This window comes from Glycine soja, chromosome 20 (assembly GCF_004193775.1).
Source record: "Glycine soja cultivar W05 chromosome 20, ASM419377v2, whole genome shotgun sequence".
Classification (NCBI taxonomy): Eukaryota; Viridiplantae; Streptophyta; class Magnoliopsida; order Fabales; family Fabaceae; genus Glycine; species Glycine soja.
Genome location: NC_041021.1, coordinates 26427616 through 26442233, shown reverse-complemented (window position 1 = coordinate 26442233; position 14618 = coordinate 26427616). Strand labels below are relative to the sequence as shown.

General features: G+C 30.4%; 1 protein-coding gene across 1 annotated transcript; it reads left to right on the top strand.

Annotated features, from left to right (window-relative positions):
• Positions 1-840: 840 nt before the first annotated feature.
• On the top strand, positions 841-1572 carry LOC114402524. Its single transcript, XM_028365130.1, has one exon. It carries the CDS (start codon positions 945-947, stop codon positions 1251-1253), a length of 309 nt encoding a protein of 102 aa, XP_028220931.1. The 5' UTR covers positions 841-944; the 3' UTR covers positions 1254-1572.
• Positions 1573-14618: the final 13046 nt, after the last annotated feature.

Sequence of the window (14618 nt, the reverse complement as noted above, 5' to 3'; positions counted from 1 at the left end):
CCAAAATCTTTTATAATACCTTAAAACAAATGTCTCGTTATAAATGATAATAGAATAAATATCAAATTTATCGCAATGATAAATTCATCTTTTGAAAAATGAAAAATATAAATTTAATTTTTAAATGTATAAAAAAGATGACAAATTAATTTTATCATTAAATTTGTGAGATTATTTTATCACTAAGTTGTAATATTTAAGGATTAATGTAGTTTCATACATGCACAGTCTTTGATTACTTTGTTTTTTAGGTATGATTAGTCGAAATGTTATAAAACAAAAATTAATGATTTTAAAAAATTGAATGATTAAATGTCTTTAACTTAAAATGAGGAGAACAAGATTGAGTAGAAGAGAGGAAAGAAAGTTGTATTTTGGCTTCTACTTTTTTAACAAAGCCATTTAGACAAACATAAAAAGATTACTTATTTTATTAAAAAAAACAAATTAAACAAACTGGAGTTACATTATCAATATTATATATATTTGATTGCAATTATTATTTCACTGTTAAACATTGGTCATGTCTAAGTTCAATCCTTCATAAAACAAAAAAATATATATATATTATATATCTATAATCACATAAAGCATAATCATATTGGAATAAAAAATTCTCAGACACTCTATATCACACGGTCAAAATGCAGTGTTCAAAATATATAAAAACAAATGTAGTGTTCAAATAAAATAAAGGTGGTTTGTCATTTTGTTGATCACAACTTGGTATCCAGCGGCAAATATCAACTTGATGTGGAAGGAAAACACAAAACCGTGGACTCTAGTCTCAAGCTCTATGGGCGGGGCTCTTAAAAACTTGGTGCTATTTCCCTTCCACGCCGACACGGACACCATATAAAACAAACAAATAAATAGCACCGTTTCCTTGTAATCCTTCATCTCCCTAACAATAACAAGTACGTCATCTTGGAACCAGGCCCAGCATGTGTTGGTCATCGCACTCACTGTTAGAGTTAGAGTTAGAGTTAGAGTTGGATGGAGTCGTTAACGTTGTGAAGCATAAGCAACAACACAACATGAGATTGAAGAGGAACAAGTTGGAGGACATTCCGGAGGAAACAGAACTTCCTCCTATTGATATTGATACTAATCCAGCAGAGCTTGAAGAAGCGGGCCTTCACTTGGAAACAGATTTGGAAATACTGAGGCGGGCCATGGATATGGGACTTTGGGCACTCTGCCTCGGTTTCGGCTATATGCTTTCCAGAGCTCACTTTCGTCCACTTTCTTGACAAAAATTATTCATTTCGTGTCAATTATGTACCTTGTTAGAACCAAAAGAAATATCACTTTTGTCAATTGTACCATTTGGAAAGAGTGGTAGTTAGGCCTTAATAGGTGCCGTTTGTGATAATGTTATAGGGCTTTTAATTGGTCACTCACGGAAGATGGCTGATCAGGACCGACCAGGCTAGGTTTTTGTATATACACTTCAAACTTAATGTGGAGCAAAACCACAAGTTTTTTAAGGTATTCATTCATTGATGTGTGTTTTCAACTTAATATGTATGTATAATTGTATATAAATAAATTACAGTTCAGTACTTGAAATAGACTTGAGACTTTTCAACTGATCTATAAATACGATGGATACATTCCTGATTATTGGAACTTACAGGAAGATACATTGAATGATAATCTCTGATTGATGCCCGTACAGGAGCAGCTATTTTGTATATGAACTAAATTTAGGTACAGTTTCTTTAATATTTTTATTCTGTTCTTTTTTTATATAATAAAATTAGTTTTATCTTAGCTAATTAAAAGTCTTAGACAATAAAAGTCGGCATTTAAGTTGTGTTAGTTAATTAGATGAAACTATATTTTTTATTATGGAACCCACATATATCATATCTAAATTTTGGCTTGGATTATACACAACATATAAATAATGGCAAGGAAAAAGATTAATTGTAAACATCTAAATTGCAGTTATGTAGTTTGCAAGCGAGCAGTCTGCTTAAAATTCTCAGCCAATTAATTTGTCTTTGTAGAATAGGCGACTCTTTCCTTTTATTTTTGGGCAAGCAGTGTAATCTCAATTATGCAGTGCGACTCCTCTATAATTTGTAATATATAGCTTGTCATCCACGTTTTTCAATCGGTGTTATTAGCTTGTTTTATTTTATAACAATGCATATGGATTATGTCTGTGTTGGGAAACGTACATCCATTCCTGGTGCAAAAGCAACTAGAGTTCATTTTGGGTTCAATATTCTTGTAATTTATACTTAAGTATGTTTCCTCCTTACTGGCATGTTTCTGTACCAGATTGTATGCCTAGTTGCTTAGTTTATCTGTCATTATGAAGAAACAAATTGTAACTCAACCACTAGACAGAAGCCGCCGAAAAAAATTGAAAAAAAGGAAAGATCATATGTTCAATCTAAGTAATAAAGCAAACTTATTTTTTATTAGAAGCTAATTCTCAATTTATAGTTAACACAGAGATAGATTGCATGCATAGTTGAATCTTTTTAACAATAAAATATTTTGAAACTCTTACTGTGAACAAATGTCGAGGTTCCTCTTGTTTGAGCAAATGAAACACTAATAAATTAATGACTAATCAGCAAAGTGGGTTATGTACCGCAAGAGAACGTTGTTTGGCTTTGGCAATAGCAATAGCTTTAGCCTTGTTGGGAGCGGATGAAGTAGATTTGGGTGTTGGTTAAGAAGCAAGGGCTAAAGAGGGTGAGGGTGATAGGGTAGGTGTTTCTAGGATTTCTACCTTAGATGACGGTGAGGTAGCTTAGGCTCAGGGTTTTGAACAGGTTTAGAGGATGGTGGTGAAAGTTCAGTTGATGGTTGGGATGGTTGGGTCTGGAAAGGTTTGATTTTAATTGTAGGCTTTTTAGGTTTGGGTGAATGGTCTGAGTCAGAGTGAGAACCCTTTCTCTTTTTGGGGTCAAATGAAGGCTGGGTTTTAGGCTTTTTGGCTGAGGTTAGGGGTTTAGGTTCAGAAGATGAAGGGTGATCTTTTCTTTTGGTTGGTAGCTTTTGTCTAGGTTGACTTGGCTTGGCTTGGGTTTTTGTTTGCTCCCCTTGTGTTTGCGGAGAAGGTGCTCTAGACTTAAGATTCAAAGGATTAGCTTGAGTTCCTAGAATTTGGGGTTGAACCTGTCCTTGAAGGCCTGCATCTAGTAAAAGAAGATGATCTCAGGCATATTCACCTTCTCACATACCATGATCTTGTAGATGCAGAAGCAGTCTCTATCACTGACATTGTCTCTGGATCCTACTCGAGGCATGACTATGTTGAAAAGCACAATGTGGATCATCCTACACATGTAGGTCAAGTTAGATGTTCAATAGAAGTTGTTGAGAGCCATCTTATCACCTTTGCCTAGTCAAGGATTTACATAAAGTAGCTTTTCAACATTGTCCTAGGTTATCTCCTCCTAGTCTTTGCTCATGGTCAGACCATCCAGAGCACATCTAGATGTAGCAACAATGGTGACCGGAGAGATTACCACCTGAGTCCCAGCAATAGTTCCCTTGATGTTGGATGCATCTTGCCTAGTATTTCCTTAGAAGAAAGCATAAGGGCCATAATGTCAGGTGTTGAACTTTTCCAGAAAATAAGTCCATCTCACCTTGCCAAACAATCCCTTTACATCAAATCCTTCCTCCTTCAGGTTTTGGAAGTTTATCCACTTCCTAGGGATAAATCAATCCTTAGGGAAAGCTTATGTTGCATCATCAACATTGTTGATGGTTGGGATGCTAGTGGACTCATTCTTCCTAGAGGTGCCATTGTTCATAGAGAGTTTAAGGAAAAAGAGAGTTTTTGAAGTTTTTAAGTTCTCAAACGATATTTTGCACAAGCACAACTACTTCTGAGAGTTTAAAAATTTAAGGAACTTCTCTAAGTGTCTTTGCACATACTTAGAGAGTTATTCTTTCCTCAATGAAAACTGAAACATTTTTGTCTTTGTGAACATGTTTCCTCTTCCATTTGTACACTTTTCAACAAATGTTAGTCCCAACAGATTAATGATAAGAGACTAAGACGATGTTATCGCCTGAAAAAAAATCATTAATCTAATAAAGTAGTCATATTTAAATGTTCCCTTATATAGATGAAGCATTCTTCAAACAAAGGTTTAGTGAAGATATCAACCCATTGATGATCTATGTCTACAAGTTTTATATCAAAAACACATTTTTGCACATAATCACAAATGAAATGATATCTTATCTTAATATGCTTAGCCTTTGAATGCTGCATTGGATTTTTAGATAGGTTTATTGCACTAGTGTTGTCACAATATACTGGTATATTGTTTTCAATATTAGAGTAATCTTCTAGTTGATACTTTACCCATAACAGTTGTGAACAACAACCTGCAGTAGACACATATTTAGCTTCAGCTATAGACAGAGCAAATGAGTTATGTTTCTTGCTTGCCTAAGATACCCGACATGGTCCAATATAGTGACATCCTCCACTTGTGCTCTTCCTTTCTACTCTATCTCCTACATAGTCTACATCACAATATCTTACTAACATGAAATCTTGATTTTTTTTATAAAACCAACATTGGTTAGTAATACCTACTAGATAATGTAAGATTCTTTTCACAGCTTTAAGATGTGATTCTTGAGGATTAGATTGAAATCTAGCACACAGACATACATTATGCATAATATCATATCTACTAGAGGTTAGATATAGAATAGACCCAATCATACCTCCATAGATCGTATGATCTATTGGTTTACCTGATTCATCTTTGCTTAGAGGATTGGAAGCATGTGATGGAGTTTTCATAGGCTTAGCATTTTCCATTTTAAACTTCTTTAGAAGTTCCTTAGTGTATTTTTGTTGGTGGATATAGATACCCTTATTGTCTTGCTTGATTTGAAGCCCTAAAAAGAACTTAAGTTCTCCCATCATGCTCACTTCAAACTCACTCTTCATAAGATCAGAGAAATCCTTGCACGAAGATTCATTAGTAGCTCCAAAGATAATATCATCAACATATATTTGAACTATAACGCATCCTTGACAACTTCTCTTCTGAAAAGAGTTGTGTCTACTTTGCCTCTCATAAAACTACTTTCTAAAAGAAAAAAGCTTAGTCTGTCATACCAAGCATGGGGTGCCTGTTTTAGACCATACATAGCCTTTGGAAATTTCAAAAGCATGGTCTGGAAGTGTATGATCCTCAAAGCTAGGAGGTTGTCTAACATACATTTCTTCTTCAATAAAGCCATTCAAAAATGCACTTTTGACATTCATTTGAAAAAACTTTATGTTTTTATAAGTAGAAAAAGCAAGCATGATTCTTATAGCTTCAAGTCTAGTAATAGGAGCAAAGATTTCAGTGAAATCAATACATTTTTTTGGTTATAGCCTTGAGCTACTAACCTAGCTTTTTTTCTTACCACTTTTCCTTGTTCATTCAATTTATTTCTAAATACCCATCTTGTTCCAATGATACTTTGTTTTGAGGTTTGGAAACAAGAGTCCAAACATTGTTCTAGTAAATTGGTGAAGCCCTTCTTCCATGGCAATAATCTAGTCATCATCTGTAAGTGCTTCTTCTATGGTCTTGGGTTCTATTTCAAACACAAGAGCACATGAAGCAAAATCTTTGAATGATGATCTAGTCTTGACTCCTTAAGTCTAATCTCCAATGATCTGATCCTATGGATGATGGTGGACAAACTTCCAGTCCTTCGTTTGTGGTTGATGACCTAAGGATCCTTTAGTCTAAGGAAGAATTTCATTGGATTGTTTGATCTCTCTTTCTGTAGGGGTTAGAGACGATTCTATTTACATATCTGCAAAATCATCCTCAACATCTAATAACTTATCAGACATTAGTTTATCATTGAATTTAACATGAATGGATTCTTCTACAACTAAAGTTTTGGTATTAAAAACTCTATAAGCATTAGACGTATTAGAAAAGCCAAGAAAAATCCCTTTATCCATTTTAGAGTCAAACTTAGCAAGTTGATCTTTAGTGTTCAGGATAAAGCACTCATATCCAAATAAATGAAAGTATGAAATATTGGATCTTTTTCCTCTCCATAATTCATAGGGAGTCTTTTTTTTTTATCAATGGTTTGATCAAATATTCTTTTTTGAACATAGCATGTTGTGTTTACTGCTTCTACCCAAAAGTGCTTAGGAAGTGAGTTTTCAAAGAGCATGGTTCTAGCCATCTCTTGCAAAGTTAATTTTTCCTTTCAACTACCCTAATTTGTTAAGGTGTTACTGGTGAAGAGAAGTTGTGGAAAATAACATTCTTTTCACTGAATGATCTGAACTCAACATTTTCAAACTCCATTCCATGGCTACTTTTGATAGAAAAGATACATAAGCCTTTTTTCGTTTTGAACTCTTTTAAAAAATATTTCAAAGACTTTGAATGAATCATGCTTTTGATCAAGGAAGTATACAAGGTATATCTTGAATATGTTAGACACTGGACGATCCATCAATGCATGACACAAACATCTGTTACAGTTTTGATGAAAACAAAAATATAAATTTATGTTAACCACTTTGTTGCATATGCGTCAATAGGTTTGATGACGGGAAGCAACTCCAAGAGAGACCTATCCATTACTAGATAATTCACCTATTGAAAGCATCAAGTACTTTATCTAGTCCATCCAAACAACATAAGGAACAAGCTCTTTATTTGAATTATCAATTTATTCTTGTTTATATGATTTTTTCTAAAATGAACATATATGTGAAACTATCTTTTATTTCCATTTATGTGTTTAACAATCGTATTGAGTTATGAATGACAAATATGGAAAGTCCTGATCCTATAAGATAGAAACGTGCAGTATCCGCTTAATTTAGGAAACAAAGATTAATCTACATAACAGTCATAACATTCAATTCTGAAGATACTCTCCACAATTACAAGCGTCTCTCTACCTATAAATAAAACATCAAAGATTGAAGAAAATTGAAAAGCGTACAAGAGTCGTGAATCAAGAAACGAGAGAAAGAACAACTATTGAGAAACACACTGAGTCTAAGAGAGTCCATCCTTTGTTGTATAGAAACTATTAGTGAGAAATAAGAACCTTATTATAAATTTATTCTCTAAGTGTTGTAAAGAATCTTTGATTCTATATCAAACTTTTGTTTGTGAAAGCCAGGAGTGACTTAGTGGCAAAATAATACTTTGGTGTTTTTAGATTTAATAGGAGTCTAAGGATTGTGCCAGAAGTGACCTTGAGAATACTTGTAAGCCAAAAGTGGCAGGGAAGAATATTTTTTGTAATCAAGGTTTATTAAGGGAATCTTTTACTAGTTGGTAAACGATAACTGAACGTAGCTTAAGTTGAGTGAATCAGTGTAAAATGAAGTATTTTTATTGCTCTTCATTAGCTTATTAAAGTATTTCATTGCCCATTTTTGTCACACTTTGCACAAAAGGTTTTTACTAAAAGACAAGTTTTACATCTCATTGGACAATAGTCCACCTTTGTCATTGGACGAGGGTTTTATAGGCTTGTTTATTATAACATCTTCCATTTTGAAAATGTTTTATATTTTGACTAACACACTATTCAACCCCCCCCCCCCCTTTTCTAGTGTGATTTGTTGTATTTCATAATAGTCATCAACTATGATAAAGCCATACTTTTTTCCTCCCATGTGCAATAGCTATAATAGTCTGGAAGTGGAAACAACATCTTTAGATTTAAAAGAAATTTTAATTTGTTCCCCTTGTTGACATGCTTCACATAGAATATGAGTTTTCTAACATATCTTGGCCAGTTCTTTTACTAAATCCTTTTTGGATAGTTTTGAAATATGTTTTAAGTTAATAGGCCTAATTCTTTTATGCCAAAGTCATCTTTTATCATCTTTAGATAGTAGACATGTTATGTTCTATTAACTAAGATCTATCAAGTATTTTCCTAACAAGGATATCTCAACTTTATCGTTTGTATCTGCCATGAGATAGATGTTGGCTTGTTCATTGTCTGAATTACTACTCTTCTCATTGTCTGAGTCATCCTAGGTGACCATCAGACTTTTCTTTTTCTTGTCCCGGAGTACCTTATCTTTTTTAGCTAGGGACACTCAGCCTTCATGTGTTCAAGCTTCCTAGATTCAAGGCAGATAACCTCATTGCTTTCCTCCTTATTTTTCTTTTTAAATTTGGAATCTTTACATTTGGAGGAGTGTTAGAACTTTCCTTTCTTCTTCATCGTATGTTTGAACTTTCTGGACATGAAGGTCACTTCATCATTTGTGGATCCATCAAATTCTTACATCTACACTTTTAGAGCTTTAAACAAGCTCTTTTTTTCTTCTCTTCTAAAGCTTGTCTTTTCATATTAAAGGGCAACAAAATTCTTCTTTTGCAGATGCTCCCTGTTTTGAAGGTGAACTTCATGAACCCTCAAGATGCCTTCCAACTCCTCCCATGCAAGATTTTCATTCTCTTGCTTCTTGAATGGATGTGGTTTTTGGTTCCCACATCTTGGGAAACCTGTCTAGAATCTTCAGGTTTATTTGGGCCTTGGAGTATGTTTGTTCAAGAGCTTCTAGATTGTTTAGAAGAACTTGAAGTCTTCCAAACATATCATCCACAAACTCTCCATCCTTTATGGTAAAGCTTTCATAGTGTTTGGTCAGAGTCACAGCCTTCATCAGTATAACATCTTTAGTGCCTTCATAGTTTATGCTCAATGAGTCTTAGATCTCTTTGACAGTTTTCAGTCTACAGATCTTATTGTACCCATTCTTTGACAAAGCACATGTCAGAGTATATCTGACTTTTGTGTTGAGCTTCATAATGGTTAGATCTTCATTTGCCCATTCAGCTTCAGGTCTGGGAATAAGGATATCCCTATTGGTAACGATAAGCCAAATCCTGTATTGACTGGACTTGATGTACATCACATTTTTTTCCTTCTAGTAAGAGCAGTCTTCTTCAGGGAAGCCTGGTGGCCTTGTGAGAGATGCTCCTTCAGTGATGAACTGATGTTGGTTATCTGCCATCTAGATCTTTTTCTCTGAACATTGTTAAGTGCTCAACCCTTAGGGGTTGAGCTTTGATACCAAACTGTAGAAGCAAATAACAAAAGAAGGAGGGTTGAATTGTGTTTTAGAAATTTAAAACATTTTCTAAGACTGAAAACACGTTTATCATCTAATGTAAATATACCTAAAACATAGATAAAGAAGGTTTTGAGAAAAACTTTATTAGACAATGGAAGAAACAATTTTCTTCATAGATCAAAATAAGATATAAGATCTAAAAATAAATTCAAACCCTTTTTCAATTAAAGCAATAAAGGAAAGCACACAAGAAATTATCTTGGTTCACCTCTATCCCGAAACTACATCTAGTTCTTGACAACCCACCAAGTTTCCATTAACTTATCACAAAGTTACAAGTATTTTTTTCACTATCACTTTTGGCTCTTACACATGCAAGTTTTACCCCAAGTTTGACTTTAACCCAATATTCTTTATCCTACTACATCACTACTAGCTCTAAACAAATTAATAAGATTTATTGGAAGTTTGCACAATGAATAATGTATGGTCGTCTTACAGGCGGATATATCACTCAACATTTTAGTCCTTTCTCTCAAGGGTTATAAGGTATTTTGAGAGCTTAATATTTATACAAAGATTTATAGAAAGTTTTACAAGAAAGAATGAAATAACATATTTGCACAAATAAAAAAGGTGAAATTATGATTAATATTCTTAAGTAATAGTATTTTATATTTTAATTTTATTATTGTTACTATGTTAAATTTTACAATAAATATTAGTTTATGTAAATTTTAATTTGTAACTTTATCCTTAATTTGAGCCCTTGTAATTTGAAACAAATCACCTTCACTTATTTTTAATTTTTATCTGATTATATTAATAAAAAGGTTTTAGGAATGCAAAAAATGTATTATAAGTTTTTTGTATTTTTTTTTTGGGGCAGATTCTAATTTAGGAATGAAAAATTAAATATATTAGTTACAAATTACAATACCAGAAATTAAAATAACCCTTAATAGCTTAATAAAAATTATGATTTAAATTAACAAATATTTTTAACACCAATTTTGTATTTGTAAAACTAACAGATTAATAACAAAAAGGAATATAATTTTTATAAATATAAATACGAAAATTGTATTTAAATACTATAACGATGATTTAAAAAACTAATCCTAAACCTTTAATTTGGGATTGAAAGAATTCTTATAGAAAACATATATGTCTTATTTCTTCATTACAAATTTATCAATACAATTTTTTTTACTGCAGTTTATCAATACAATTTATATATGTTTAACTTTGTTACATCCTTCCATTTCATAAATATTTAAATCATGGATACTCAGTATAATTAAATTTGAATAAAAAAATATAACTAATTATTTTAATTAATAGTCATTTTTATTAATATTCAAATTATATAAAATGATTTTATTCATTTCAGAATTCAGTATAAATTAAATTATTTTAATGAATACTAATTTTTATATAACGCTAATATTCAAATAATGGTAATTTAATTACTTTAACTAAAGAAAAATGATAATTTAATTCAAATTATGGTAATTAAACAATTTAATTACTTTAATTAATACCTAACTTTAATTGTTCTCATTTGAAAACTTAGAATGCATATATTGAAGAAATGCTCTACAAATTGCTTCAAGCCTATAAACAAATTAAAGAATAAAAATCATACTTTTCTATTACGAACAAATAAATTCAAATTTTCTTTTAAAATCGCACATCCTCGTCCTCATCTCTTTCAAAATAACTCATATTTTCCTACAAAATTAAAATATTGAAGAGAGAGTACAAAATGTCAAAGAATGTATCAATCAAATCTAAAAATTTCTATAAAGTCCTATATGAAACCATAAAAACATAATATAAAATGACAGTAAAAAGCATCCGATAACTATGAAGAAGAAAAAATGTAAGCAATGCGTGGGAATTTGATCAAATTAGGTTATTTTTACTAACTTAACTAGTGGAGTGCCTGTGCGATGCACAGGTCGGTGTTTTACTGTAAGCGAAATAAATACTATTTGTCAGGGTGCTGTTTGTATTATTAGACTGTAAGTGACATAAATAATATCTGTTAGGGTGTTGTTTGTATAATTTTACTGTAAGTGACATAAATACTATTTGTCAGGGTTCTGTTTGTATATAACATAAAGATAATTTGTATCAAGAGTTGATTGTGTTGAAAACATTTTAAAATTGATTTAAATTATATAAAAGAAACATAGGAAATAAATTAAAAAATATTGGTGGACCGAAAGCATAAAAGAGGGCCTTGCTTTTGAGTAAAGAAGCAAGCATAAGAGGCTTGTTGCTTGTATAATAGAAAGAGATTGATAGGTGTCAACAGGACAGAAAATAGACAGTACACAGGTGTCAACAGGACAGAGAAAAAGTTTTAATCTTTGTTTTAAAAAATGTTTCAATCTATAAAAATAATTTGTTGTTATGTTAAATAATTTTGTAATCTCTATAAATAATATTATTTAAAAATAACCTTTTCTTATCCTAAATCAATTTTAATCTAATTCAGCAAAAAAAAATTATAATCATGTATATAAAATAATGTTTTAGAACAATTTTAGTTAGGTATATGATTACGGGACACAAAGTTAATGCTCTTTGTAACTTAAAGTTAAAAAACTATTCTAGCAATTTGAATGTAAAAAAATATGCAGGTTAAATTAATTTAAACATATAGCATTTTAATAGTTAAAAATTGCTAAACTTAAATGCAATTTTGTTTTTTTAATTTTATTTAATCTACAATTTGATCTCTTTATTTTATAATTAAAACATTTGATTATTCTATTTTTAAAAATTCACAACTATGATCTCTTTATTGCAAAATATAAATATTTGGTTTTTATATCTTTAAAAATCCACAATTTTTGTTTAATCTTTAATTTTTTGTATATTTTATTTCTTTTTTTTTACTCTCTGCTGTTGTTTTCCAAGTGCAGGATGGGAATGAGAGAATTAATTGCTTATGTTACTATTGGCTTTCTTATTTAGTGAAGAAGGGTAATTTTGTGGGAAACGAAAATGCAAAACACAAAGGTTAGGAAAAAACAAAAAACTTTTTCCCGTAACTTTAAAAAACTAAAATGTTCATTAATTAGAAGCAAAAATATTGAAAGGTCACAACATGGTGGGATAAGTTTTTGTTTCTAATCAAGTAAATCTCAAAACATAACATGGATATTACATGGTCTGTAAAACATAAGCACTGGAATAAGCAACAAATAAATATGAGATGAGCATAGCAGGGGATGTGTAAGATGAGCAGAGTATACAACAATATGCCTCCATCAATAATGTTCAGTTTAATAAACAATAAATTTGTAGTACTGATAATAATAAAGAACAATAAATCCCGAAAACAGGAAACCTACCTATTTGAAACTATTCTTCTTTTCTTTCCTTACAAAGAAGTTGAACGACCAAAGTAGTCCAAGATTATATAAAAAAAATGGTCTAACTTAATGACAAAATTCAAAATTAGATAATCTCAATTATCAGGAGACATGACATTCTAGAATCTAGAAAAGATGAAAAACAAATGCATCAGAGCATGTGCACTCAGAATGCTTTTATCTAATAAGCACACTACCCTGTCAATCGTAGCACACTACACTTGCTAAAGTTAAATCAATAACACATAATAATAATACTAATAATAATAATAATACTAATAATAATAATAATACTAATAATAATAATAATAATAATAATAATAATAATAATAATAATAATAATAATAATAATAAATAACAAAATTAATTAATTAATTAATTAAATACAAAAAGAGAAAGTAAGGAAAATTTCTAATTTTTATTGCACTACCGACGTGATTTGTCTCCCGTGTGAATCTCAACATTAAAGTTGGTAGAGTATTTTCAATTACAATAAATAAGAAATTCAGAGTATAATTTGTTTTCATCCATAAATATAAAGAGAAATAATTAAAATACACAGAAAATTAGAAATATATTATGTAAATAAAAATGCAGCAAGCAATCAGCAAGATAAAAATAGAAACATTATTAATTAACTGAAAAAGAAAAAGGTAATTTAAAAAATAAAACATCAAAAAGGATATATAATAAGTTGAAAAGTTAATAAGATAAAAAAAATAAACACACTTGCTAAAGTTAAATCAACAACACATAATAATAATAATAATAATAATAATAATAATAATAATAATAATAATAATAATAATAATAATAATAATAATAATAATAAATTAATTAATTAAATACAAAAAGAAATAGTAAGGAAAATTTCTAATTTTCATTGCACTACCGACGTGATTTGTCTCCCATGTGAATCTCAACATTAAAGTTGGTAGAGTATTTTCAATTACAATAAATAAGAAATTCAGAGTATAATTTGTTTTCACCCATAGATATAAAGAGAAATAATTAAAATACACAGAAAATCAGAAATATATTATGTAAATAAAAATGCAAGAAGCAATCAGCAAGATAAAAATAGAAATATTATTAATTAACTGAAAAAGAAAAAGGTGATTTAAAAAATAAAATTCAAAAAGGATATATAATAAGTTGAAAAGTTAATAAGATAAAAAATAAACACACTTGCTAAAGTTAAATCAACAACACATAATAATAATAATAATAATAATAATAATAATAATAATAATAATAATAATTTTCAGAGTATGGCAAGGTGGTGGAATCTTGGGATGTGTGTAAATCAAAAGGGAGGGAGAAGAAGAAGAGGGATGAAGGGGGTGCGCCTGAGGTTGGGTGTTGGGTTAGGTTGAGGTTCATTGGGAGCTACATTTCTTCAAGATCCAAGGTTGATACATCGGTCAGTGGCACTGGCACCAACACTCATATGGTAAATTCATCACTATTTTACTCTTATTTCATGTTTTTATTTATTTATTTTTATATACATCTATTGGTTTTTTAAAGTATACATTGAATATTTTCCTTGTAACCAAAGGATCATGTGCGTGGAATAATGTTAAAGTTGAAAATATTAATGCTTTATGACTATTATTATGAATAACCTTATGACAGAAACTTGATGTAATGTGTAGGATCCAAGCGCCACAAATACAAAGAAATTTCTAGTCCTTTCCCGAAAGTTGATATCCAATTTCAAGCTCTAGATTTAATAGCAACTATAATAGAATCCAGATTACGTCTCTCCTGTTTGAAAATAGTTGCATTTCTATCCATTTCCAATCAACTTGTTGGTTACTCATGTTTAAAGATAGAAATAAAGAGAAGTAACCCTGCAAAGTAAATAATTATGCTATAAGATTATATAGTTTTTTATCAGCGCTATAGGATTATATATAATTTGTAGTATAATCAAATTTTAGTGTTAATTTCATTGCTATGACAGATTTGTAATTCCTTTTGGGCTATTGAATAACTATTCAAAGGTGTAGTATAAGATGCTAGCAAAATGTGTTTCAACCATAAAGTTAAAATAACAATCACATTTCAGATCATGCTTCTATAGAGTAAATAATCAAGATATTTCAATTTTGATCATAAGGTTCAAATGACATGTTCATGTTCATGTTCAA

Excerpts from the sequence above, each read along its gene's own strand:
- LOC114402524 (XM_028365130.1), top strand. The coding sequence starts at position 945 with ATGTGTTGGTCATCGCACTCACTGTTAGAGTTAGAGTTAGAGTTAGAG.